At 35.4% G+C, this 26,434-nt stretch overlaps 1 protein-coding gene across 1 annotated transcript in view; it reads left to right on the top strand.

The window, feature by feature from the left end:
* The window catches only part of THSD7A (thrombospondin type 1 domain containing 7A), a 286,290-nt gene extending 260,059 nt beyond the window's left edge, over nucleotides 1-26,231 (top strand). The window contains exons 18-30 of the mRNA XM_084281506.1: nucleotides 1,896-2,041; nucleotides 3,571-3,724; nucleotides 4,548-4,689; nucleotides 5,166-5,281; nucleotides 10,947-11,064; nucleotides 12,707-12,852; nucleotides 13,408-13,582; nucleotides 15,312-15,485; nucleotides 16,459-16,554; nucleotides 20,418-20,500; nucleotides 20,831-21,041; nucleotides 24,395-24,482; nucleotides 26,070-26,231. Of these exons, the coding sequence (XP_084137632.1) occupies nucleotides 1,896-2,041; nucleotides 3,571-3,724; nucleotides 4,548-4,689; nucleotides 5,166-5,281; nucleotides 10,947-11,064; nucleotides 12,707-12,852; nucleotides 13,408-13,582; nucleotides 15,312-15,485; nucleotides 16,459-16,554; nucleotides 20,418-20,500; nucleotides 20,831-21,041; nucleotides 24,395-24,482; nucleotides 26,070-26,154 (1,734 nt within the window). The 3' untranslated portion in view covers nucleotides 26,155-26,231. The remainder of the gene's footprint in view (nucleotides 1-1,895; nucleotides 2,042-3,570; nucleotides 3,725-4,547; nucleotides 4,690-5,165; nucleotides 5,282-10,946; nucleotides 11,065-12,706; nucleotides 12,853-13,407; nucleotides 13,583-15,311; nucleotides 15,486-16,458; nucleotides 16,555-20,417; nucleotides 20,501-20,830; nucleotides 21,042-24,394; nucleotides 24,483-26,069) is intronic.
* The last annotated feature ends 203 nt before the right edge of the window (nucleotides 26,232-26,434 follow it).

Genomic DNA, 26,434 nt, shown 5'->3' with positions numbered 1-26,434 from the left:
CCATGGCCATCGTGGATAGGATAAAAAGCAGTAGGCTTTGACTGCTGCAAACAGATTTGGGTTAAGCCTTGGGAAAAGTTTTTAAAGGTAAGGCTAGTGGAACACGGGAATAAAGTGCTTAAGATGTCTGTCAAATTTTAAGAGCAGGTTACTCAACATCTGTCAGGGCTGACATCTGTATTTTGTCGGGGGCTGAACACAGTGAATGCTAGATATCTCATGTAGCCTGTGTTCTCCTGTCCACTCCTGGGCCACACATGCTAGGGTGGCTCCCAAACCACTCTCCAGCTGAATGCAGCTTGCTCTCTACCTGCTTCACTAGGCTAAAAGTCATCATAATTACAATAATACTATAGTCAGGATTCTTATAGGATTCTATTGATGACTTTCATAGGATTGCAATTGAAGAGGCTAATCTGAGGTTGTTAGAGGAAATAACAAGGATAAGTGAATCCCTGGCTTCAGGCATTATTTGCTCCATTATCCAGCAGATGCAATCCTTGTGCTAACCAACTGTCATGGCCTGCAGTCATAGTTACAGAATGCAGGTAGGGTCCAAGTAACATCACTAAATATATGTAATGCAATATACAGTTCTGCTTTGGCTTTCTGGCAAGAAATCCAATGTTTATGTTAATGGGAGAGCTGATGAGTATGCAGGTTTTAAGTATTTCTTCTTATAAGAAGAATTCTCATTTCTTACATATTTCACTTATCAATGTGAGATGTATACAGACCAGACGTTTCCCTAAACTAAAGCTTCCCTATTTTCATTTTGGAAATTCTTTAAAAGAATAAATACAGTGCTACTTCTCATGGTACTACAAGTTGTGCACTGAGTCTGGTAGTTTGCTTAATATGCATTTACACCACTGATCTTCACATCTGAGTTAATGGCTACATAGACAGCCCAAATGTTCTGACTATTCTGGTTTTGTTGGGCATCGACGTAGTGATATATCAGATTTTCTGCACATTTATTGTTCCAGGGATTTTTCTGTGACTTCAGGTTTACTGAAAAACTATCAAACCATCAGTGCCCTTTTTCCATCAAAACAATGTCCTGGAAAGAAATTAAAGACTTATTCAAGAGAATGCCTTAGTTGAAGTCATAGAATATTGTCTGTAACAAAAACTAAATGACTAAAAACTATCTAAATACCTATGTTTCACTCTAATCATTCTTTCTTTTTTATCTTTCATTTTTCTTTTGGGTTCATGATGATACTTTCTTCAGGCTCAGGTAAGAGATTCTAAAATAGACAGAATCTTAACATGTGCTTCCTGATTGTGCTCCACTGTTTACATTATCTGCTCTTTTTTTTTTTTTGTAATGTATTATTAAGAAAATGTATGAAAAACATATATAAATTAACAAGATACTGTTTCAAGTCTGTATTCAAATATATGCATAATGCTAATGCTAGAACACAAAATATATTAGAATGACTTGAGGTGAGTAGAAATGAGCTGATATATATTGATATCATTTACCTTAAGCTCACCTCTCCTTAAAAAAAAAAAAAAAAAAAAAAAAAAAAGGGAGAGAAAGTTTACCATAAATAAATAAATAAATAAGAGTTTATATGTAAATCATATTGATGTTTCTGGTAGAAATGATACAGCATGAGTTTAGAGAAAATCAGGGAAATCAGGGAATCTGTCATTGGATGATTTTTTAGCTTTTGACTTTTTTTGTTGTTGTTGTTCCTGTGGCTTTGTATCGAATACTTTACCTGTATTATTATTACAGCCCCCATATTAGCAACTTTTGTAGATGCCAAATTACATTTGTTATTCTTATTAAAAAAGAACATTAATTTTTTTCTTCTTCTATGTCAGCATGATCACTATTGCATGCAACATTGCTTGCATGCAACAAAACTGACACTCAGTGTATATTCCAGGTATATGAGGTAGTGCCATGCCACAGTGACTGCAGCCAGTACATATGGGTTACTGAGCCCTGGAGTGTCTGCAAGGTGACCAATGTGGACTTGAAAGAGAACTGTGGAGAAGGTGTTCAAACAAGGAAAGTCAGGTAAAACAATATCATTCCTCCTTCAATTTCAAGAACCTTCACTTTCAGTCATGGCTGTATTTAATTTGATGTAATTCTGATTATAGCATTAAGTTTGTCCATTTGGCTCATATAAATCAGCAACCTTCAGTGGGTGCAGTAGAACTTGGTCTACTGATTTTGAATACAGACTTTAATTTCTAGTTTATAAACTAAAGTATATGATACTTCTATGATCTATATGATAAAATGTACAATTTTAGTGCTTTTCTAAATTCAGAATGGCCCTCTTTCTATATGAAACCATGATTTAGGGGGAAAAAAAACACCACTTTCTAAGTACATATACATTCAGGAATAATAATTGTGCTTATTACAGGAAGGAGTGGCAAAAGTGAATAGAATAAAATAAGAGTCCATAAATTTTCCATTGTTTAGTGATCTGTTGAAGCTGATCTAAGCATCTTGTATGCTTGCTCATCATCCTAGACCTCTAATCAAAGTCTAATTAAAATTAGTCTCACATGGTATGGTACACAGCAGGTAAAGCAGTAGATTTTGTGGTTTGTTTTTTTTGCTGTTGTTGTTTGTTTTGTTTTGTTTTGTTATTGTTTTGTTTGTTTTGTTTTATAGCTAACTGCAACACGGCACACAACTTGAGGTTATATATTTGAATAATAAAGCATAAGATGAATTCCATGTTGAAGGTCCCAAATTTAAACTATAGTAGTTTAGTATAGTATAGTAGTTTTAGTAGTGAACTGCTAAAAGTTCTCTTTTTTCCTCCCACAAGTACTTAGGAACTGGCACATTCACTAGATTTTGTTCAAGATAACACCATTTCTTCAGTTTAAAGATTAACTTCCAGAGGGTCCTAGTCTTAATATTTGCTTGACCAACATTAGACTGCACAACTCTTCTCACGCAATAGCATCTAAATAGATTCCCATATTCAAAATACTCCAGTATGAAAAATCAGAATTAATCAGTATTTCTGCTGAAAAATAGACTTCAAAACTATCATCAAAAATGAAGAAATATAAAGATTTCATCCCTCTGGGACTAAAAACCTCTAATTTTTCATTTATCAGCACATAATGGATCAGAGTACTAACTCCATGAAGGAAATATATGCTCATGCTGTAAATTAGTGATTAACACTAAGAATATGCAACAAAATTTTTAATATTTTTAGATATGAAATTATTCATTGAAGCATTCTCAAAATATTTTTAAACTATCCATTATTCTGACTTAGGAAGTAGGTTAACGTCAAGTAAATCACTTACCCAGAAACTCTCAGAAAATAATTGACAAGAAATGTGTAAATTCTGTGCATTTTGTCATATGGCAGTCATCTGTAAAAACAAGGATTATTTTTGTCTCTTCAGCTTTGCTTGAATATTCATAGATTAATACCTAATTCTGTTACTTCAATTACTTGATTATTATGTGCTGACAAACTGTTAAAAAGCTTCAGAATCCTGCGGTTTATAGTAATTGTACAAAATCCATGGCAAATGCAGTTTATGTGCAGTTCTTTTTTCCAGGTGCATGCTAAACACTGTGGATGGTCCTTCTGACACTGTGGAGGACTATCTGTGTGATCCTGAAGAGATGCCACTTGGTGCTAGAAAATGTATCTTACCTTGTCCTGAAGATTGTGTCATGTCTGAATGGGGATCATGGTCTCGATGTTTTTTGGTAAGTGTACCATTCTGTGTAACATTTATGGTTTTAGAAGGATGCTTTAAAAATATATGAATTACTGTGCAAAGATGCTGAATTGAGCAGTGAGTACATGTGTAAATATTTATATTTACTGTCATCTTTGGGATCATTGATACTTGGTTGCAAATGAACTGTGCCAGTATCTTTCATTCAGTGAAGCTATTCCCAAAAAGTACCTCTTACTAAATAAAAATGTCACAAATGGGCATTCTTCAGTGTAGTGTAGGTTCTGTGCGGTGGAATAGCTTCAACTATAGCTTGTGTCTAGCTGTGATCCCCTCCGTAGCAGGAGAGTATAGTCAATGTACTAAAAATGTCACTATCCCGTAAAGAGCAAAGTCTGTAGATTAACACTGACCACAAAAAAAATAATCCTGGGTCTCCCCTTCCCTTTCTGTGAGGAATCTCCAAGTAAAAAAAAAAAATAATAAAAAAATAAGGTTTCAGGACCTCTGAGTATTCAGACTCTGGTGCACTGTAGTGAAAGTGAGCATCTGGAATTTATGAATGAGATAATGTCAAAGCATTGTTAGTGAAATATGAACTAGTTAGGAAAATACCAAGGTGTTATCCAGTTAGAGTATATTTCACCTTGGGTGGTACTAAGGTGAAACAGCAGACTAAATTCCCTCTGAAATAACAAGGAAATACTTTCTTATAGGCAACAACATGAGCCCATTATTTTACATTTTCATTTTGTGAAGATACTTGAAAGGTTGTTACAGTATTGCTTCTGAACCCTGAAAAGGCATCAGGGTTCTGAAATATCAACGCTCTTTCCAATTTCTCTTTCAAGCCATGCAATGGAAGCAATGTTCGTGAAAGGTCAGCTGAATTGCTGAGACAACCAGATGAAGGAAAGTCTTGCCCTCCTGCCACTGAGACAGAAGTCTGCACTTTGAACAAAAACTGCTACCACTATGACTACAATGTGACAGGTATTTGGGTCTCATATGTAGTGACAGTTTAGGACTATGACTGAATTCCATTCACCTTATAGGATGTATTTTTCAGCTTTCCAGTCTTATCCAGAGTGAGCCATGGGGCTTGTGCTAAGAACTGATACACTTTATTTGATTTAGACAAAATATTACTGGAGACTTTTCAACTTGGGTATAGTGTCCATGCTGTAACTGCAGGAAAATAATTTCTATTATTGTTTTGTGATTTTTGCAAAATCCATGCAGATCAAACCAAATATGAACTTTTCAGGATGACATCATTGTACATTCCATTTGTAGTAACAGTGGCTACTTCCAAAAATGTGTAGCAGCTGGCTTCCATGAGCATTTACATGTGTAAAAGTTCCCATGAGGACTGTTTTAGGACATCAGAATTAGAATTAAATGGGAAAGTGGATCATTATGAGTCTTATCTAAAGTTTCTACTGCCCTAATGAATTCCTCATTTGCAGACTGGAGCACATGTCAGCTCAGTGAGAAGGCTGTCTGTGGTAATGGTATCAAGACACGAATGCTCGACTGCGTTCGCAGTGATGGCAAATCAGTTGACCTGAAGTACTGTGAAGAGGTGAGTGGGTACCTGTGAGTAAGCTCCTTTCTAGTGGTACTAATTAATGCTGAGCCATCTAAGCTATACAGCATGTAACCCATCATCGCCAGATGTTTCACAAAGCTATTCATGGATTGTTAAGTACCTCTGAAATGAACAGTGCCATCAACAGTGATTTTTATACAATTTCCTTTTAAGTGCCTCCATGAAGGTATGCTAATTATTATGTCCTGAAGGAAATGACTTAGAAACAATAATTAATAAAGTAGAATAAAGGTAATAAATCTTAATCAGAACACTAATCATCATTCTAATTTGATACAATTTCTGCATGGAGCTTTGGACAGCTGCCAGTATCAATCATTTACTCAATGTGTTGGAAAATATTTCTCACATGCCACTCGGCAGCTGGGTTGAATGTTAACTTCTCGTATCCAGCTGTGCAGTGCAAAAGGTACCCAAGCTAGTGTGAAAAAATGTGTAGCATGAATGAAATATTAATGAAATGGAAGAAAAAAAGGAGAGGTAATCAGCAGATAGGAACCCTTACATTTTGAAAGACCGATTTTGCAAATGTTCAAATTATCTTCATATTTTACAAGACTGTTTTTATGGTATTTTGTGCATCGATCCTAATGTTTTTAGTCACATGGAGATAGTAATATGAAGGAAAGGGGGAAAACAACACAAGTCTTATCTGTGTAAAAATTAACTGAACTCGCGTTGGCAACCATTCCCCCACCACATCAGAAACAAAATCACTTGCAATGGGGGACTAAGGTGGAGTGCCCTCCACAGCAGCTTTGGTGCAGACACCTCTTCTGTTGGACCTTCCTGGCTAGTAGCTGCCCTTCAGGACATGCCTGTAGAGAAAGGAGTCTTGTCAGAAGCAGAGGGAGTCATGTGCCTTGAACTATGGTTTTACAGCAATGTATTAGATCTATTTAGGCCTCTCTAACTCCCTCCCTAATCCTGGATTCTTAAATTCATAGGTTCTTAGAAAAGGCAGAAGTTTTCAGCTGAGGCTTGGCACCCAGCTTTTGTGCCAAGTTTCTCCTTACATCTTGGGATTAAAATCAAATCTAGTAATTTGATAATTTATGTCTCAGGAAAAAAATCAGGATCTGCCCACCTGCCAGCAAGTTTCTCTGAAGTTAATAGCAGAATGCATTAATGCATTATTTTAATGTTTTAATACATTAAAATAAAAATTTTGGCTCTTGGTTTATTTGTAGGAGACAGCAATATTGATTATTTCATATGAAAACATAATATAAAATATCCATCTACATTAATATTTCAGCAGAAAAAAAATGACCTTTATTAGATATTTAGGGGAAATATATTTCTTATTCCATAAAGACATTAAATTATTCCTATTGTTAACCAAAAAATTAATTTAAGCAACATTTAGAACAAATGTTTTCTTTATACATTGAAATCTCATTGCAGAAAACCTCTGGAGCTTTCCAGCTCCAGAAGAAATGAAAGTTAATTCCCAGAGAACTAATTAGGGCAACAGAGATAACAGGGATCTCAAAAACAACTTGCCGTAAATGACTGGCAAACAGACGTCACTGTGATACAATTTTATTTGCCCTGTTGATTTGCTAGACCATATAGAGATACATCTTCCTGCAGAAAGCTCTTATCCACACCCAAGTCAGACTGTTAAAGCTATTTATTGAATAGTGGATTTGTAAGCAGTAGTACAGCAAGGTCAAAGGCTGAACCAATAACTGTGAGGAGTAAAACCTGTTAACCTGATTAACAAGAAAGCCAAGCTGTTCAGATCTTACCAGCCCCTTCATTCTAAAGATGTGAAAGTGAACTGTGTGACCTTCCAGGCCATGAGAGGAGAGTGCTGAAGAAATCAAAATGCGTGTACATACACTGTGCACTTCTCAGTAATCTAATCACAGGCGGTCCTTCAGGTGTGTTTTTTGTTGTTGTTGTTGTTTTGTTTGTTTGTTGTTTTTTTTTTTTTTTTTTGCATTATAAGGGTAGTACAGAAATACTAAGCTCAAAGTAAGGTATGTGTGGTTAAAGAGACTTATGATACGAGAAAGGTGAGATAATATTGTAATGATTTAACTCATGAAATTTCCCTGGGCTATCATAGAACTTTATATTAGCTGTCTGAATAAAGCAGACATTTTGTTAAATTTATGTGTAGATACGTTTATAAAATTAAGATTCTTGTCAATATATGCAAGGAAGGGAGATCACAGTAGCTAAACCTATTCTGATCCCTTTAAAAATGAAGGTCCCTGACTGCAATGTCTGACTTGCTTTATAATTTATGGTTCAAGAAACTAATAAAAGCCATATATTAAAAAACACCCTTCACACTGTCTTTTGACTATCACCCTCTTCAAGTACGACCATCTCCAGGTCTAAAATTTCTTCTAAACTCCTGAGTTGTGGTTATTGCTTTCCTAATACATTTCATGTGATCTCATGTTTGTTTCAGTCAATCAGCTAAGAAGCTAGCCAGTCATCCTGATTAGTGCCAGGATAAATCAATTTCTAGAGCTTATTTCCAAGTCCTAGTTATGTTAACATACTTCTCTTCAAACTCTCAAGACAGAGTGATATTGCATTACTTGGTCTCTAGCTCCACAAAATTAGCACATGACAAGAACTCATTTTACCTTGAATACTTGAAAATAAAATCACCTAAAGCAAGCTGGCCCTGGTCATGTTTATAGGCTTATTTTTGTTCATTTACCTGAAATTAAAGATCACAAAAGCCTGAAAAGCAGCAGTTTTATTTGTATTAGTAAGCAAACGAAAAACTTTGTTTTATTGACAAATAGTCTGCCTGTCAGATTACATGATTAACCTCCATCAGAGGCTAATCTGCAGTGCCAAACAGTCCTAGAAACAAATATAGATGCTTTCTGTGGATCACAGGGTTTATGGAACATGCTGGTCTGGCAGCTGGCTGCCCGTGGAGTGTATAACCATGAGTACAGGATGCTCAGCACTAGCATTTCAGTGTAACTCCAGTGTTTGGCATTCTCTAATCAGAAACCACAACTCATACAGAACTCATCCAGCAGCCCTTTCGGATAAGGGAACTACTGAACAATTTTCCAAATGTTTTCTCAGATGGATTTTGTAAGGTCTGCAAGATGAACTCTGATCCTTCAAATTGTTATAAATGTTATACCATGCAGCCCTAACACTGTTCCATACTGACACGAATCAGATGAACATATATAACAAAATGAAGGACGGAGAGGGATGAGAAAAGAATATATGATTAATATCAAATTAGAGCCTGCAAATTGTTCCCCACATCCACTTCAGCAGCACATCAACGTCTAAGATGTGCAAATGGCAGATCCCTAGGGGTAATCTGGCCTTTGACTTTCTCCTCTTCACCTCTGTTGGGCTTTTCCTTCTGTAGTTGCTAAAGTCCAGCTGAGAAGGCCAGTCCTAAAAGAGAGAAGTCATGTTTCTCTAATTGCCAGGAATGAATTCAGCAGGCTTTGAGCCTTTGCATCAGAAGATGACCCAAATGCCAAGACAACTTCAAAGACTATTCTCTGGTTTCCTAATTATCCAAATTACAGATTATCCAAAGGTTTAAGGTATTGACTTTATGCGACAGCTAGATAATCAAGGTTATACTGTGCTACAGAGAAAAGCCAAGAACGTGTTCTTTGATGTATAAAACAGAACAGAAGTCTAAAATCTAATTTGTCTCAATATAACGTACTACAAATGCAAATTTAAGACTTGGTGAGTCTATCATGGTGAGGCATTTACAGTACTTGTGGTAGTTTATTTGTGGAGAATATGTTAATGTTGTGCCTAATTATTGCTCTGTGCTTGCATGTAGTAGGAAATTCTGGTTTTACTTCCTTTTTAAAGTCTTAACTGCTGGGTTTATGCCATTAACCTTTGCAGTCATTAAAATTAATAAGTTGTGAAGAGTCTAGTTTGCCTTTTTTTTTTTTTTTTTCCTCTTCTTTAAAGTCATCTCCTTGGAGATATCCACGGCTATCTGGGATTATGAAAGGCCTCAATGGTGATCAAGGTTCACTGGTGAGAGCCAGTGAAGAGGACAGTCTTTTATGCTGGGAAGCTGCATATCTCTTCATATTGGCAGAACTGATTTTTTTTCACATTTTATATCATATACCTAATAATCAACATATTCTTTTAACTCATTCTGAAGCTGTGCAGGCTGCAGAGATTGTTATTGTCATGCTAATATTTATGCCATCAGTTCTATTCCATTTTGCATTATATATTCTCATGTGTGTTAGCCGGAATCTCTCTTCCGCCTTGGATGGAGAAAATCTGCAGCACAGGAGTTTATAAGTGGCTTTACAAGGTCAGATCAAAGGCCCATGTAGCCCACTGTGCTGTATCTAAGCACAGACATAGAACTATATCTTTCCTGTGGGGACTGCATTATTTTATAAACAAGATTATGTTTGCTCGAGCACCTGTTTTCAGCTATTGGACTGTCCTCACCAAATGTGTTTTCTTTTTGTTTAAACCTTCAGATTGCTCTACCATGAACTTTTTCAGTCTTTCTCGAGCTCTTAGAAACTTGTTACATATGCAACATCTTTGACAAACAGACTATCAAATAGCTCAACCTCCTCCTTTTTTTAGTTTTGAACCTGGCTTCTGTCATCACTTGCTAAATAACGCTAATTTCAGAATAGCATTCTCTAGCACTAGGGGCAGCCTTGAACTAAATTCAGCTGTTAATAGCTTATACTTCAGTATTTTTATATTCCTAATTCAAAATACTTCAATGACACTTCACAAATTGCTTTGTCCTCTATCTATTGTATTGTCAGAGAATGTGGGGACTCCAACATTGCAAATGCAATTTAAGACAGGTCAGAGAGAAGCTTATTAACTGTGATCATTGACATTCAGACATCATCACACTCTCTACCGCCCTGCATCAGAAGTAGCGTGGTCAGCGTGACTAGGGAAGTGTTTGTCCCTTCATACATGACACTGGTTAGACCACATCTCAAATATTGTGTTCAGTTTTGGGCCCCTTGCTACATGAAAGACATTGACTTGCTTGAGCATGTGCAGAGAAGAACAATGAAGCTGTTGAAGGGACCAGAAAACAAGGCTTATAAAGAGCAACTAAGGAAATTAAGGTTGTTCTGTCTGGAGAAGAGGAGGCTGAGGGGAGATCTCAACACTCTTTGCAATGATCTGAAAGGAGGTTGCAGTGAGGAGAGTGTCAGTCTCTTTTCTCAGGTAACAAGTGATAGGACACGAGGAAATGGTGTAAGGTGCACCAGAGGAAGTTTAGAATGGATATTGGGAAGAACTTCTTCCTGGAGAGGTGATCAAGCTTTGAAACAGGCTGCCTAGGGAAGTGGAGGAGTCCCCATCCCTGGAGGTATTAAAGAGATGTGTGGACATGGCACTAAGGGACATGAGTTAACGATGGGACTCGTTCAGTCTGGTTGGTGGCTGGACTTAATGATCTTAAAGATCTTTTCCCACCTAGATGATTTTATGATTCTATGAAGTTAGATTCTAAATGTCCTAATTGCTTTACTTTTTATTTAGTAATGACTTCACGTTTCCTTAAAGCTTATTTGTTTCAGATTCACCCTGTCCAGTGCATACACTGCACTGTTGACACATACTGGATGTTACATGCTGACCATTGAATGTTTTCTTTTAGCTTGGTTTGGAGAAGACATGGCAAATGAATACATCTTGTGTGGTGGAATGTCCTGTAAACTGCCAGCTCTCTGACTGGTCATCTTGGTCTGAGTGCTCTCAGACATGTGGCCTTACAGGTCTGTATGTATTTACAGAATATTTTAAAAACAGCTTTTTTTTTTTTCCATTTTCTTTTATTTTATTTGTTTTAAGTAAAAGAAGTAATATCTCTTTATGCAGAACTAGAAAATGTAGGTAGTTAGGGTGAATGACGGGGATCTAAATCAACTTTATTCATGGAAATATTGTTTTGATGAGATCATACTCAGGAGAATGAGAATTTGGCCTAAAGTAGTTTCTGACTCCAGGAACAAAGTGAGATATGGTGAATGATATATTGAGACCAAAAGAAACATTGAGGTAAATATTTTTATTTCTCAGGGAGTGGGAGGACAGGGTGTATGATTTCCTCTTGAATTTAACCAGTGGTGATTTTAGAACAACAAAACATGTAGAAGTACATAGTGATTAGAAACGATAACTTCAAGAACCACAAAAAATATCATATTTTTAAACACAAAACAAGAAGCAGGGGAGAGAGTTGCTTTCACAGTGATCACATTAATTTGATTTTTCCCAAATGTTGCTGATTAATATGCAAGTTTTTCAGTATGTATGCAATTCTAGTTATGGAGGAGTCTTGTTATTTATTTGTACTTATATGTATCAGAAGACTTAGGCAACTAAGATATACATACTGCTGAAATAGGAAGGAGGAAGCTCTGCTATGAAACCTCTTTATTCCACAACCTATCTGGAATATGTCACTGTCCTTATTGGACAGTTAGCAGTGTATGGAATGCCATTTCAGCTACTAGGCTCAGAGTAAATCAATCTTCATGGAAGAGCCTGAAGTATAAATATAGATAAGAAAATGGCAGTAGCTGTTATATTTTGTTCTCTTATCTATGCTATATTCCTTAGAAAAGGAAGTGATGTTACTGAGTGGGACTGTCACAGCAATTATTTTTCTGGGGAGCAACTGAGCATCCCCAGGGAGAAAGACATCCAGACTGCAGGAAGAGCTAAGAAAGGCAGGAAAGGAAACAGAAACTCTGGCAAGGAAAGCACCAGCAGTGGAGAGGAGAAAGTGCTTACAGAGACAGGCAGGCATGAGGAAATGCTTCTTTGGAGCAGCAGGGGACAAAGTTTACTTAGTCCTGCTGATGTAGCCTATTATGTTTTTTTTCTTTGGGGTTGAGTGAAGAGTCCTCGAACCGCTGCAAAATCTTCATGGATGGATAGGGAAAGTTGCAAACTGCTCCTTGGTGCTGGGATCCCACAGTTAAAAAACATACAATTAGTATTGTGTTTTAACACAATATGTATTAACTCAGGGAAAAACGGGAGCAAATTCCAGATAAACAGTAAGAATATCCACAGAAGAGCCACAAGCCTTTACCTTCAGAAGTATTTTTCCCAAGGCTTCTGAATTAGGAAATTCCTACTTTTGTTTGCTGTTACAGGAGCAATCTGAAATCCTGATCAGACATCCTTCTTCATGCAGTACTGAATAAAAGGTGTCTGTCTCAGAAAATATAAATCCATGTAACAAGCAAGAGCCAGCACATTTGCTTTACAGTCTGATTTTTCAAATATGAAAAAAAAAAAAAATTACATTATTCAAACACAATGCTTTTCACCAACACAGAACCATCTTGAAGAACAAATCAATCTAATCACTTTGTTGTTATTTATATTATTGTTTCTCATTTACAGGAAAAATGATCAGAAGAAGGACCATAAATCAACCATTTCAGGGTGATGGGAGGCCTTGTCCTTCTCAGATGGAGCAATTCAAACCTTGTCTAGTAAAACCTTGTTATCGATGGCAATATGGTCAATGGTCTGCATGCAAAGTAGAGGTAAAAGCCATAGGGGACTTTGAAGTTACGGAGCTTGTATAACTAGGCTCATTTGTGACAAGCTTGGATATCTGCTTCAAAGCAGTGTAACCAATTTGCTTCCATATCTCTTATACAAAAGGTGAAGGTTTATTCTTAGAGTTCATATTTGTCAACAGATATAACAATGCCCTACAGATATTCAAAGTATGAAGGTAAACTTTGGTAGCTGCACAGCATTTTTACTAGTAATCAAAATCCTTATAGTGTAAAAGTATATCTGTGGAAATAGATAAGCATCCTTAGTGAAAAAGCCTCATACTAGAAGAAAACTCCACTTGAGATACTATTGTTGTTTCAATTTAAAATCATAAGCTAGCTGAGTACTTTAAATAACAGTGGTAGCAGCAGAATATTTTTTTAGTTTCAAAAGTAAAGAACAATGCCTTTTTCCTACTCAAATGAATGTCTGAGTAGTATAGTTAGGCAAAAAAATAATAGGAGATAATGACACACAGACCAGTTTTAGTCTTTTGGTACTGTCTCTGTCCAGTATCCATGTATTTCCTTCCACAGGATGCTCAGTGTGGAGAGGGGACACGAATGAGGAACATTTCCTGCGTGGTTTTTGACGGATCCACTGAAGATGTGGGCAAAGTAGTAGATGAGGAATTCTGTGGAGAAATAGAGCCTATTATAGATGGTAATAAGAAGATGGTGCTTGAGGAAACCTGCACTGTTCCTTGTCCAGGTAAGAAAGCTATTCAAATAAATGTTGCGTTTCAAGACTGGCAGGTATCCTTACTGTTATTGGTGCCTCAGTGAGCAACAGGAAATAAAATCCTTTTCATGTGCTTTACTGATTTGACTAATCCATCAAATGACCAATAGAATTATGGCTTAAAGACAATATATTATTATTTGTTTAAATACCATTTTTTAAATAATATAAAATGCATCTCAGCCACAGTTTGTAACTAATATGAATGTATTTTTTTCATAATAATATTTTGAAATAAAACTCTTGAAGAAAGAATGCTGATAGACAGCTATGTATTTGCTTTAAGCTTATAAGACCACATAACAGCTTTATTAACACTTTTAATGGTTGCTGAGAACACAATGTGTTTCGTGGGTGTCTATGGAAATTAAGCTACGGAGTCTTATTTTTTTTGTTGTTGTTTAAAGGGGCTTTTCCAAATGAAAGCAATATTTTGATCTCTGAGAAAATTTGAGTGTCTCTAGTACTTAAACTCTGCGGACCTGACATTCACTGTACTGCACGTTGACTGAATCCCCTCCTACTGACACTGCTACTGACAAGGTTTAAGAGCCTATAGCACTATTTAATTTCTAGTAAAGCTCTTCCAGTTCATTTCAAATGCTTACTTGTAGAATTTTAAGTATATTTCTCTTGTTCAGCAGAGTCATTAGTGATGTGTCTTCAGAAGTAGTGATTAACTCCTTCAGTATTAATGTAGCTAACATTCTGTTCCAGTACTACATTCTTGTCCTTTTGCAACTCTCTTTTTTCTCAGAACAATTTTCCAATTAATTTCAGATTCATTTTCCAATACAAAGTACTTAAAAATGGAGAAGCTTCATACACTACATAGAATCTTTCATCTAGACTATACACAGCATTCCAACTGCATGATTTTCACATATTTCTACCTTTTAAATAAGAATTGGAAAAATAAAATGCTGTTATGCTTTGTTGTTAGTCAAATATATATACAAAAAAGATGTTGCTTACTGCTTGATTTTAAATTTTGCTGAGCAGTAACCTGTTCTTCAACAATCTCACATTTAGCCAGTACAGATAACCGCCCTGTGGGGATGTGCTAATGATATGTTCCAACTAATGTTTCCAAAAATCACTACTTGCTTTCCTATTATGCATACATCAGTTCTTCAATTATTCATTTCTTCACATGCTTTCCTAATGTTAGCAAATAAAATACCTTCATTAATCAGGCATCTGGTCAACACAGTACTGATTGTATCTGTCGTCAGTGTAATGCAAGGTAGCATGAATTTTTAATAGCTCTTTCACTGAAATAATGAGAACTAAGAGGTTTATTTATGAGTCTGTGTACAGTCTAGTTCCATTTTATACTGCAGTTTTAACAAAATGCTCTTTTTATGTTCTTCCTAAGATCTTCCTTAATGTTCTTTAGCCAAACTCACTAACTTATTTCACCAGTAGAATTTTATTTTTCAGTTTTATGCTATAACATCCTGCATCTCTCCATAGCATGGAATAGGCAGAATAGACACTTTAATTGCTTTCCCTTTTCCTTTTTGTATAAGTCATTTTTAAAAATAGGAATGAAAGCACCTAAAGTGGGAAAATTAATAAAAGGTTTTGAGGATTTGGTCTTTTTTTTTTTTTTTTTTTTTTTTTCTAAGACATACTCATTGCCAAAACCTCTTCACATATTGGTTACTTTTCACCTTATAAAATTACTGCTTGACAGGGGACTGTTATTTGAGAGAGTGGTCAGAATGGAGCCTTTGTCAGCTAACCTGTGTTAATGGTGAGGATCTTGGCTTTGGAGGGATACAAGTCCGGTCTCGAGCAGTCATCATTCAGGAGTTAGAGAATCAGCATCTCTGTCCGGAACAGGCTTTGGAAACAAGACCATGCAATGGTAAGCACCAAAATACACATAAGACCATTACCCTTCCTGTAAGAAAAAAAAAAATACAGAGCTACAGCAAGTTTGTTTTCTTTCTGCTGAGGTTATCAAAATTAGGAAAATATGGGAAATTATGGGAACAGAGAAATGCACTCAATTTTTTTGTTTTCCGAACAGAAAAACTTATGTTAACTATCACATGTTTCCACTTTAACCACTGTTATTTTTAATCCTTTTTTAATAATGAAATATCTTTGTGTGGTTTGGGGAAAAAAAATAATAATTGCCTTATCTTCTTGATAACTTCCTAATAAAAAAAAAGGTCTTTTAAGTTTTGATGCATAACTGAATTTAGAATTCTGTTTACCCTTTGAATTTTTGTTAATCACATGACAATGACTTTAGAAAGTATCCACCATACTGCTGGTTCTGGACAAAGTATCTAAGAAAAATCATTTCCTGTCCATTGAGATGCTAGACATATAGAGCAAAAAGGAATTTTATAAGTGAGCTCAGGTACAGAAAGATTTAAGACTGATTGTTTTATCCCAGAGAGGTATACAGCAGAGCAGAGATGTGAAGCCAGATACAGCCCAGCCTACTTTACTATTCACTGGAGCAGTGACCGAAGCTCAGCTTACCAGGAAAGAAACCTGACTCTTAAATGGCTCTTTCACAACAGATGGGCCACAACCATTACAATGTCTGGAAATGTCTGTTTTGCCCATTAACTGAATTGGGTTTACTCCACATACAGTGTAATGAACATTATAGTTAGTGTCCAGAAGATGTCTGGTCTATCAGGTTATGTATCCACTATGTGCAGACCTCCATGTGTACAGTGTACCTTTCTAAGTTTCTGGGTGAGGGAAGGTCCCCGTAAAAAGCATTAAATTTAACACATCTGGTCTACTGATGAGCGTGGCCAGTGGTAGCCTAAAACCTTATCACCAACTTTCTTGAAAAGTAGATGTTCTCTTTGTAGATGGCCAGTGCTATGAATACAAATGGATGGCTAGCCCATGGAAGGGATCTTCTCGAACTGTGTGGTGCCAAAGATCAGATGGATTAAACGTCACAGGTAACTTCATTTTATATATACACAAAACCCTGGAAAACAAGTGGATAACACTTTTGTTTCCAATGAATGGAAGAAGAATCTGCTAAAAACACTCATTCTTGATATATGAATCAATATACTGTTGTTGAATCGTTATATTTTTGCATACTAAAGATGTCAGTTCTCTTCCAGAATTATACAGCATGTAATGGTAAAAGTAAATACAAATGTTGTTTTCTATATTGGACCTGAAATATTTTGTATTGTATATTTTTACAAGTCATTTGCATGCATCTAAATTTAGGGTTTCACATTTCAAGACCTACAACAAGCAGAACTTTTACACAATGCATATACAAATGCAGAGAGAGAAAGAAAGCTTGATAATATCAGGCATATATCATATACCTCCTTATAATTACAAAATAACAGATTTTAATAAATATGCTGATATAAATGTATTACTTTACATTAATGACATAAATGTTTAGCAGGATAGTTCCATAGACAGCTCTTAGATGTAGTTACTTTTGATACAAGCCAAAGTACAAAACACAATAAATAAAGAATGACTGAGGTCTCTGAATTCAATAAATTCTTCATACACATTTATTTTTCAGAATTAGGGTTTTATTTAATGAGAGTTATGCATTTGTTGTTTAAATAGCTTTGATATCAACCAAGGTGATTGATTGTAAGCTGGAATTGATCCTCAATTCCAGCTATTGTCAGGTCAGTCAAAGAGGCTGAGCTCTAATGGATGGACTGCCAATACCATACTTCTTAATGATGGAATTCACTGCAAAAATCTGTTTTGTCACTGAAATAAAGCATTTGTATTATTTTTACAAGGTATTGAAATAATAGTTGATAGCCAAAAGTCTTTTTTGCAAGTGTCACCTTGTGCTGCAGAAATACTAAATGCATCGCACTGAATGAACAGGGCATTATTTATGTACCTTAATTGCTTCCTGCTTAGCTATGATGCTTATATGGTAAGTTAAACTTTAAGTCAGAATTTTTTTTTGAGAGAGTAATATGTGATATTATCTATTAAATGTCCTATAGAATTTCAGAATAAATAGCATCTTGAAGATTATGGCTCTGAAATGTTAAAAAGCAGAATATATTTATAAATCACAGACAGTCACATATAAATAATAGTTTGTTCTCATGTGACTGAATACAGCCACGTGATAAATTCCAGGAAAGAGAAATGTATGAATTTGTATTACTGACAGATTTTTCATGATTCTCTCCTTTATAAGCATAAATAAATGGGTAAGTGGAACACATTCTTCTGTACTGTAAGTTCCATGAGTTTAGCAGTATTTAATTTAGTATTTAATATAGCCTCGTCATTATTTTCTGATTTAAACATTTTTTTATTCTTCAAAATTCTTTTAATAAAAATGATAACCTGGCATTTATAAAACACAGCCATATGTGAAAAATAGGAATTATAATAATAATAATAACAACAATAATAATAATACATTACTCTTAGTTACCAAAGGAATATTTTTAGACTAACAAGGATATGGAAATAGCCTATTTACTAAGGAAAAGTAGTAGCTTTAGTTTATTTAGAATGTCAGAGAAATACTTGATGAGCTATCCTGTGCATTTATAGTGGTCAGTTTTAAAGAGATGAAATTACAGAACATATAACAAACTATCAGAAAGACAGATTGTAACAGATTAAAACTGAGAAGAGAATGGCTGGTTGTGAGGGTAAGTTAACCTGCTTAGTCCAAAGTCTTACCTTATTAATTTAATTAAATGGCCCAAAGCATAGTTATAAAATATTTGAGAATATGTTCACCCCAGAGGAGGACTATAATATTATATGAAAAAGGTGGAAATACTATAAGAATGAGTAATAAAATAAGCTAAATATTATTAAGAAAAAGTACTAGTTCATATTCTTGCTACCTGCAGTTGGTGGGACCTTTGCAGAATACTATGAATATCTTGATCATCCGTTTTCAGAAAAAGTGTTCAGAGAGAAACAGATGGGAAGAGGGAAAAAGATGGGAAGATCCTCTACTTTGAAACGTACTTCATAGCTTTTTGTGTTAACAATAGGAACAAAAAACTGCCATAACTACATAGATGGAAAAAAGGATCTGAGAACCATACTAAATCCTCACAGGACTTCCTAGGCAGACAAATCTAGGTTCTATATTGTGTTCCTCTTTACTTCTTTTTTTTTTTTTTTTTTTTTTTTTTTTTTTCCTGTATGTTTTTAAAGCTATGGTACCTTTCTGATTTGAAATGAAGACAAGTGGAAAATTCCAGAAACTGTAATCATCTGTTTCCATACAATGCAAAATATATTTCTGTTATATTCTTGATTGTTTTCAAACAAATCACTTAGGTATGATGTTCTGTGAGAACTTTTCTGAATTAAGTATATAATTGTTAAGCAGGTTGTAAATACACGTTTCTGTTTTTTGTTTGTTTGTTTGTTTTTGAAAATGCTTTGTATAAACTGCAATATTTAAGAGATCAAACTAACAGGTACACATACATGATTGATTTAGATAGAAGTTACTTATTTTGATCTTGAATCAACACATTACTTAGATGACTTTACTTTAAGGCAGTTCTTTACTGCCTTATTGTTGTGCATCTGGCTTTAAGATAGTGTATTTTAATGTAGACATTATTATTATGCTGGTATTTTAATGCCTTTATTTATTTATTTTCTTGTATAATATTACTGTGCTGAATAGTTCTTTTTTACTTGAAGGTGTTGTTTCCCATGGGCGATGAAGCAACTCTTTCCTTCTTCAGCTTGCTTGGATGACTGATATTTTATTTCATAGATGCTCACAGGCATGTGATTTGTATGCTAGGATGTACAATTTTCCTTTCTGGGTGTGGGAAAAACTTACGTCAGCCAGCAGTTTACTTTGTTCTTCATCAGCCATCCTGTTAACACTTGGGTCTATGTAACCACATCTAACTGCATCTGCTATGGTTGTGACCTATCTCAGCTATCAGGATTTCATTATCATATCACACCAGTATAAAAAGGCAATTAATTTGGGAGATGCAGAATAAATTGTCCCATTGTAGTATAAATGTTAAAGTACGTAATACATATTCCTCTTCTGAAAGATAGAAGGAAAGCCAGGTACATTCAAACTGATTCTAAATATATTTTTAAGTCATTCTGGCTGAAATGATAGTGAAAGCCTGATTGTGTGCATTGGTCCATAACAATAACTGCACTGTACATAAAGATGTAGCTATGAGAATTAGAATACTATAAAAAGGAAGAAAGTCTGCAAACAGTTATATCAGTACCATAGCATTCAGTGTGTGTTCTTTCTTTCTGAAAAAGCTCTCTTAGACTAGCATGGCTTCATAAGAGGCAAAGCTATAGCATGTGTAAAAGTGAGTAATGAGGAGCATCAGAAAACAGGTATCCATTCATAAACTGGATGAGTATTTTGTTTTCAGTTTGATATGCAAATATATAAATAAAAGATATCCTTTCATTGTGGCACAGTTTTAATATGATAGTTTTAAGGAGGGACCTAGGAAACAAAAATGTTTCCCCGAGCACAAAACATTTAAACTTTTCTGAGCAACAGCAAATGAACAAAGGGAAAAAAAAAAAAGAAAAAAAAAAAAGAAAGAAAAAAAAGTTCAGTTGCCAAATATTAGTTCTCTAAAATGCGCATGAGTGGAAATAAGTAAGCTGTATCCTTACTCTACCAATAAAATATTTCACCTAGAATTAAGAGCAGGACTCTTAAATTCAAATTAGTAATAAAATGGTAATCCATGACATACTGTAGCAAATAATAACATCAGTAATTTCATCAGTGGAGAGGTGTTACCATGTCAAAATATGATTTTCTGTCCTACAGGGGGCTGTTTAGTGATGCGCCAACCAGATGCTGACAGGTCATGTAATCCACCGTGCAGTCAACCCCACGCTTACTGCAGTGAGGTATGTGCTACTGCATTGGAGCATTAAACACCCCCATGAGGGCTTCCCACACCCTGCATTTTAAAGATTGCGCCAATAAAAAGTATTTTCAGAGATTCTGCTAATCGTTATTTGTTAAAATCAACCTCAGACCAATGTCCACCTTTCAATTAAATGTTGAATAATCTCTGTTGATTTGGTGCAATCCTGCATAAAAATATATGAAGAGGTACTCTCCAGGCTAACAGTCATCAAAACAGTCTTCTCTTCCAGTCATCCATGTTGTTATGCCTTATAGCTCACAGGAAACTGTTTTTCTGCTACACAGTGTAAAACACTTGTTCCCTACAGACTAGAACGTGCAGTTGTGAAGATGGATACACTGAAGTAATGTCCTCTGATGGCACACTCGAACAGTGTACTCTCATCCCGGTGGTGGTGATCCCCACCATGGAGGACAAAAAGGGAGATGTGAAAACCAGTCGAGCTGTGAACCCTACCCAGCCCTCCAGTAACCAGTCAGGACGAGGAAGGACCTGGTTTCTACAGCCTTTTGGGCCAGGTGAAGTCATGCAATGAGCAGTTCATAATGCTAACTACTGCTGCAGGGCCTGGCATTTACATTTTTGTGGTGCCAAGGAAGGAAACAAAAATCCTTAAATGTTCATTTAAGAAGACGGGCATCTGCTTTGACTGAAAACAGAGGAAGAGCCATAAGTAAATCCCTACCCTTCTCAATATATTTAATGACATCTTGTATTACAGAACATTTCTTTTAATCTCTGCTACTTAAAATTCACAGAGTCTATTTGAAATTAGAAAGTTGTTGATTTCAAAAGTGCAAGCCATGATACTTGATTATGCTATCATAATAATGCTGTTGAAAAAGGAGTGAGGAGGCGCTGAAATCTGTAGAGGATAAGGGCTGCTTGAAGTTTGCTGTTGCGCCAAGAATTGCAGGGAAACAATCAGTATAGATATGGTAATGCTTTTCTTCCATATCCATATCTAAACTAATTCATGTTAGACAAAAACTGGCCATAATCTTGATATTTAGCATAGACACGCTCTAAATCACTATAGGCAACATTTGCTCATATGGTTGACTATGTTCTTCTGAGCTGAGCAAGCACTTGAGTGGTAAGAAATATATTGACAGTTATCTCACTAAAAAATACTTGATAAAGTCCATCATGTAATCAAATTTCAGTAAATATTTTCTGATACTAACACTGATATAAATAAAACTTTCATAAAATATAAATTACATAGAGCTAAATATCCTTCCACACTTGTGTCTTAGTATTTATTTCTTACTGAAACTTTTGTGAATGTTTGAATTCTGAAGATTGAAAACAGCATCTTTACACGCATAATCCCTAAAATGCTGCAAGTAGAGAACTGCAGCAATACTTCCAATAGGGAGATTAAATCATGTTTGGGTTAGAAGTACTTCAGTTAGGTCCCATTAGTCCTAGTAATATTGACTGCTTTTTGTACTGTGATACTATATTTGATACCTGCGATAAAATGCTCTTTACTCCAACTAGTTAGTACTTTAATCCACAATAAAAAAGAAAACTGAACTTTTCTGGTCCTCCTGTAAAAAAGTAACATCTTACCAAATATGCTATTTTTTTTATTCACTCTAGCTAACTCCACTTAAAAATGCCATAGGGTAGACTGTAGCAGTAGGAGTGCTGACAATAACCAAATGTCAGATAGTTTCCTTTAACTGCATAGAACGAGGATGCTCAAGTCAACTAACACATGTTTTTTGGAACAAGGAATGGTTGACAGATTTCATGAAACCTCACCAATTTTCCAGTAATTCCTGGTTTGAGTTAGGAAGGAGATGAGACATAGCTCAGCTCATATATAAACAACAGTACTAAATAGAACTAATACCTCCAGTGAAGGTATGAGCAAATGTGTAAGACAGTAAACATTTGGCACTTCAGACGAAGTTTTACACTTGATTGTTTCCATTCCAGGATTAGGTAATTATGAAAAGGTTTTGGTTTACTCTACTGTGATTATTCCTCTTCTTGCAGTTACTAAGTCTAGGTTTAGAATAGTCTTAAATAGTTTTAAAGTCTTTCACACTCTTTAACATATTATATTGCAGTTCCAGAAAGGAAGGTATTTAGACTGTCCTTGGTCTGTGCTGATATATTACCCAAAGCAGATGAGTTTGAGACACCCATTCCCTCATATACTTAGAAATAATCCATCCCAGGGGAATTGAGAGTGCCTGGGTTCGATGCATGTGCTTGCATAATATGAATGACCTCATTAACAGAGTTCCCTGTTTTGACAAAATTAAATAAATCTATACACAAAATAATGTCAGTCTTCTTTCAAGGAGATAATACAAGCATACAAACAGAATACATGTTAAAACAAACAAACCCAGAACAACCCCAAACCCATTACATTTACCAATGGAAATAAACCAAGGAGGGAAGAAAATTACCTATTTAGAAGTACTGAAGTCTAAATTCCTCTTATTCCTACTATCATATCATTGGATATATCAGGTCAAATCTATTGTTTAATCCATCTTTAATGGATCAGTTATTTCCATCATATGAGTTATAATGTTATTAGTTTGATGAGTATAATGAAGCTAAAATGTTTTTATATTAATCTTAACCAAGTTGTTCATGACTGTTAGAGAACAGAAAGCCTGAAATTAACTGCACAGCAATAGAGGTGAATACTGAATGAATACCGATGAATACTGTGAATCTGAACAAAGCCAGTCTGCATGACTTTTGTTCTTATTAAACTGCAGAAACATCAGCTGCATTGGTTATGTCTTTTTTGGTTCTACAGAGGTATCAGGAAGCAATAAGTATTTGGTCAGAAAAAGAGTAGCTGTGTTTGCTTACTGTGATGTTGCAAATATACACATGGCTTCATGGAATAATGATTTTGCCCCTTGCAAATGAAATACTTCAGCTTTTAATGGAATTTTCAAGGCAGTGCAACAAGGCTAGCAAGTCCCATGTAAAAGCATATTTTCAAAAAGCAGTTTAGCAGCGTGTAAAATTAGCCATGACAGTAGGGAGTCAAACAGCATGCTCTAACCTTGGGTTGCTCATTTGGGGTTCAGAAAGGGAAACAAAAACAAAAACAAACAAAAAGACAAAGTCACACGATTCTTCCCTTAGATTTCCAAGGATAAGCATCTAGGATCAAGGTAAACAGGAGAGTGGGATGTATACCTCAGCCTGTAGAGACATCATGTCCAAAATACAAACTGCACAGGCAGCACATAAGTACGGTCCTTGTTAGAAACAGACTGTTGCTTTATTTCTGAGCATGGGTTGTCCTTTTTGGTAATGTTTGGCTTGTTCTGTGAGGGGAAGTTGTATAACAACAAAACTTGCATTTGGTATAAGAAGAAATTGAAAAATTGTTACTTTCTGCTTTGGTGAAAATTGTGTATGTGCAGCTAAGATTTTGATGAGGTAAAACAAGCATTAAACATATTTTAAAATGTAAAATTAAGTAGCTACAAGAATGAAAGTAGCAGACAAACTATTTCCAGAGGTAGAATGGAAAGTGTTAAAAGCATAAATGATCTCTAGGCTGACATGCTGCATTGCCATCCTGCTGAAGGAATTGCCTGTTACCACTGGGCCCAGGGACTGGGTTCCTTGGGTCTCTCACTTGCTGCCACACTGCCTCTGCCCCACATCTCAGCTCCGTTTGGATTTTCCAGACTTCAGCTGAAAAGCAGAACAGAAGTACACAGAAAAGCTATTGCTCAGTTGTTTAATAGTATTAAGCTATAATTGCTTGTGAAGACATTTATTTTGGATTATAAAAGTATTTCTATACCATATCAGAACTAATAATTCAACAAGACTAACTCAAACACTACTGACTAACATTCATTCCTTTTAGATGGGAGGCTGAAGACCTGGGTTTATGGTGTAGCTGCTGGTGCATTTGTTTTACTCATCTTTATTGTTTCTATGATCTATCTAGCCTGGTGAGTTCTTTAATTATTTACAAGCAAGCAGTCCCACACAGACTGTAATGCAAACATTTATATATGCAGCTGTAGCAACTGCAGGGTCTTCTGTGAACTGTGATGTTTAAATTCCCATGTTCTTTTGTCCAAGCTGAGGTTCATGAACTCTGATTGTAGCCCAGATGATGGATAAACTGACAGACTGTCTTGAGGTCAGGAGAACTTCTTGCAAATACGTCATATCTTAGTGTATAGCTTATTTTTGCTTAGTTTATCTCTGTTAAGAATGACTGTACTGTGTCCATGATAATTTCATTGTAGCTGTATCAGAAAGTGAAGAGAAAAATAGCAAGAAGGAAATTTAATAACCAGGCAAGTCTGATTTGATATTTGACAGGATATAGAGATATACAACCACAATAAGGCTGGAAGTTTTCTCATGTGTTTTTCATAGATGAAATCATATTCTGTTGAAAATCTTATTGGCTGAGTAAGTGAATTTTTATTTATTTTTTTTTGCAAAAGCAAGTAATTTTTGAGAATGCTCTCCCTGAAGTTTTTTGATCCTGTTTGGAATTTCTGATTCAAATGACTGTGAAGGTAGAAGGTGAGAGAAGTATGGTCTTAGACACCAGGCTCTTGGCTGTACTGCATAGGCAGCATTTGGGGGACTTCTGGATTTGTTATTTTTTTAGTAAATGTTCCCCCAAATCTCACTTATCTGTAAGTAAGGAAGAAAATATTGTATTTTCTGAGGGAAAGAAAATCCATTAGCCTACAGCTCCACTGCAGATTTGTCAGAATGAGGCCACTGCAATCCCATATTTTGGAAACAATGGTTTTGATTTGAGCAGTCTGATTGATATAGCTGAGATAAACTTTTTGGAAAACAATGAGGATACAGAGGCCCAATTTAAAGAAATGCTTGTAGTATTGTCTAAAATAAGTCAAGAACTAAAGCTCACATAATCTAACTAAAGATAAAATGAATATATTACACATTTTTCTTTGGCTTGGTGACTTTTTAAAACTATGGTAAATGTATTGGAAATACTGCTGGATTAAAATCAAATTCAAAGCTAGACAGGGAAGGATTATGGCTCAAAACCATATTCCTTCTATTTGAGAATTGAGATTTTAAAATCTAGAATTACCTTTAGTTACTCTAGAGAGTATAATGACATAAAACTAATTACAAGATGGAACTTTAAGGAGGAAACCCTTGATATGACAAGAGAACTTAAGATTTGAATCACATAATTTATAAGAACCTGATTGCTGCTTTGATACATGACCAAATATTGCTCTGGGCTTTTCTGAAAACTGTCTGATCTTGCACAATTATGTGCCAAGGATTTCACCAAAGTCATGTCAGCACCCTAACAGCCTGTTTCCGGACAACTGAGCTTTGAATTAGGTGTTGCTTTGAGTTGATAAAGAGATAATTGTTGATTCAAGTGAAGGTTTTAGGTATGTAGCTTTTACAAATGAACAACTGAATGCATTATCTTAAAATGACACAGTCATCTTTCATTTAAGAATGAAATCCGTCATTTCTATGTCATCAGTTTCTTGTTCTATTTACAAATTATCTTATCGTTTCAGCAAAAAGCCAAAGAAGCCTCAGAGAAGGCAGAACAACCGACTGAAACCATTAACCTTGGCTTATGATGGAGATGCAGATATGTAGAATATAACTTCTCATGGTGACAAATGGAGTCTTAATTATTGGATTGGAATCAGAAGGTATCCAAAGCCACAGGGATTTTCTATGGAGTGGATTAAGTGTTTTGAATTCTTTTTTTTTTTTTTTTTTTTTTTTTTTTTTTAATTCTTTCTTTTTGGTAACTGCACCACGGAGAAAGACAGGTGGATTTCATAATGTCTATGGATATTCAAGGTATTATTGCTTTACTTTAGACCATCAGCACTGAGAAATCTGGCAGAATCATGTTAATAGACACTGCAGT

The sequence above is a fragment of the Netta rufina genome, assembly GCF_964035555.1.
Source record: "Netta rufina genome assembly, chromosome: 2".
Taxonomy (NCBI): domain Eukaryota; kingdom Metazoa; phylum Chordata; class Aves; order Anseriformes; family Anatidae; genus Netta; species Netta rufina.
This window is presented reverse-complemented; position numbering and strand designations above follow the sequence as displayed.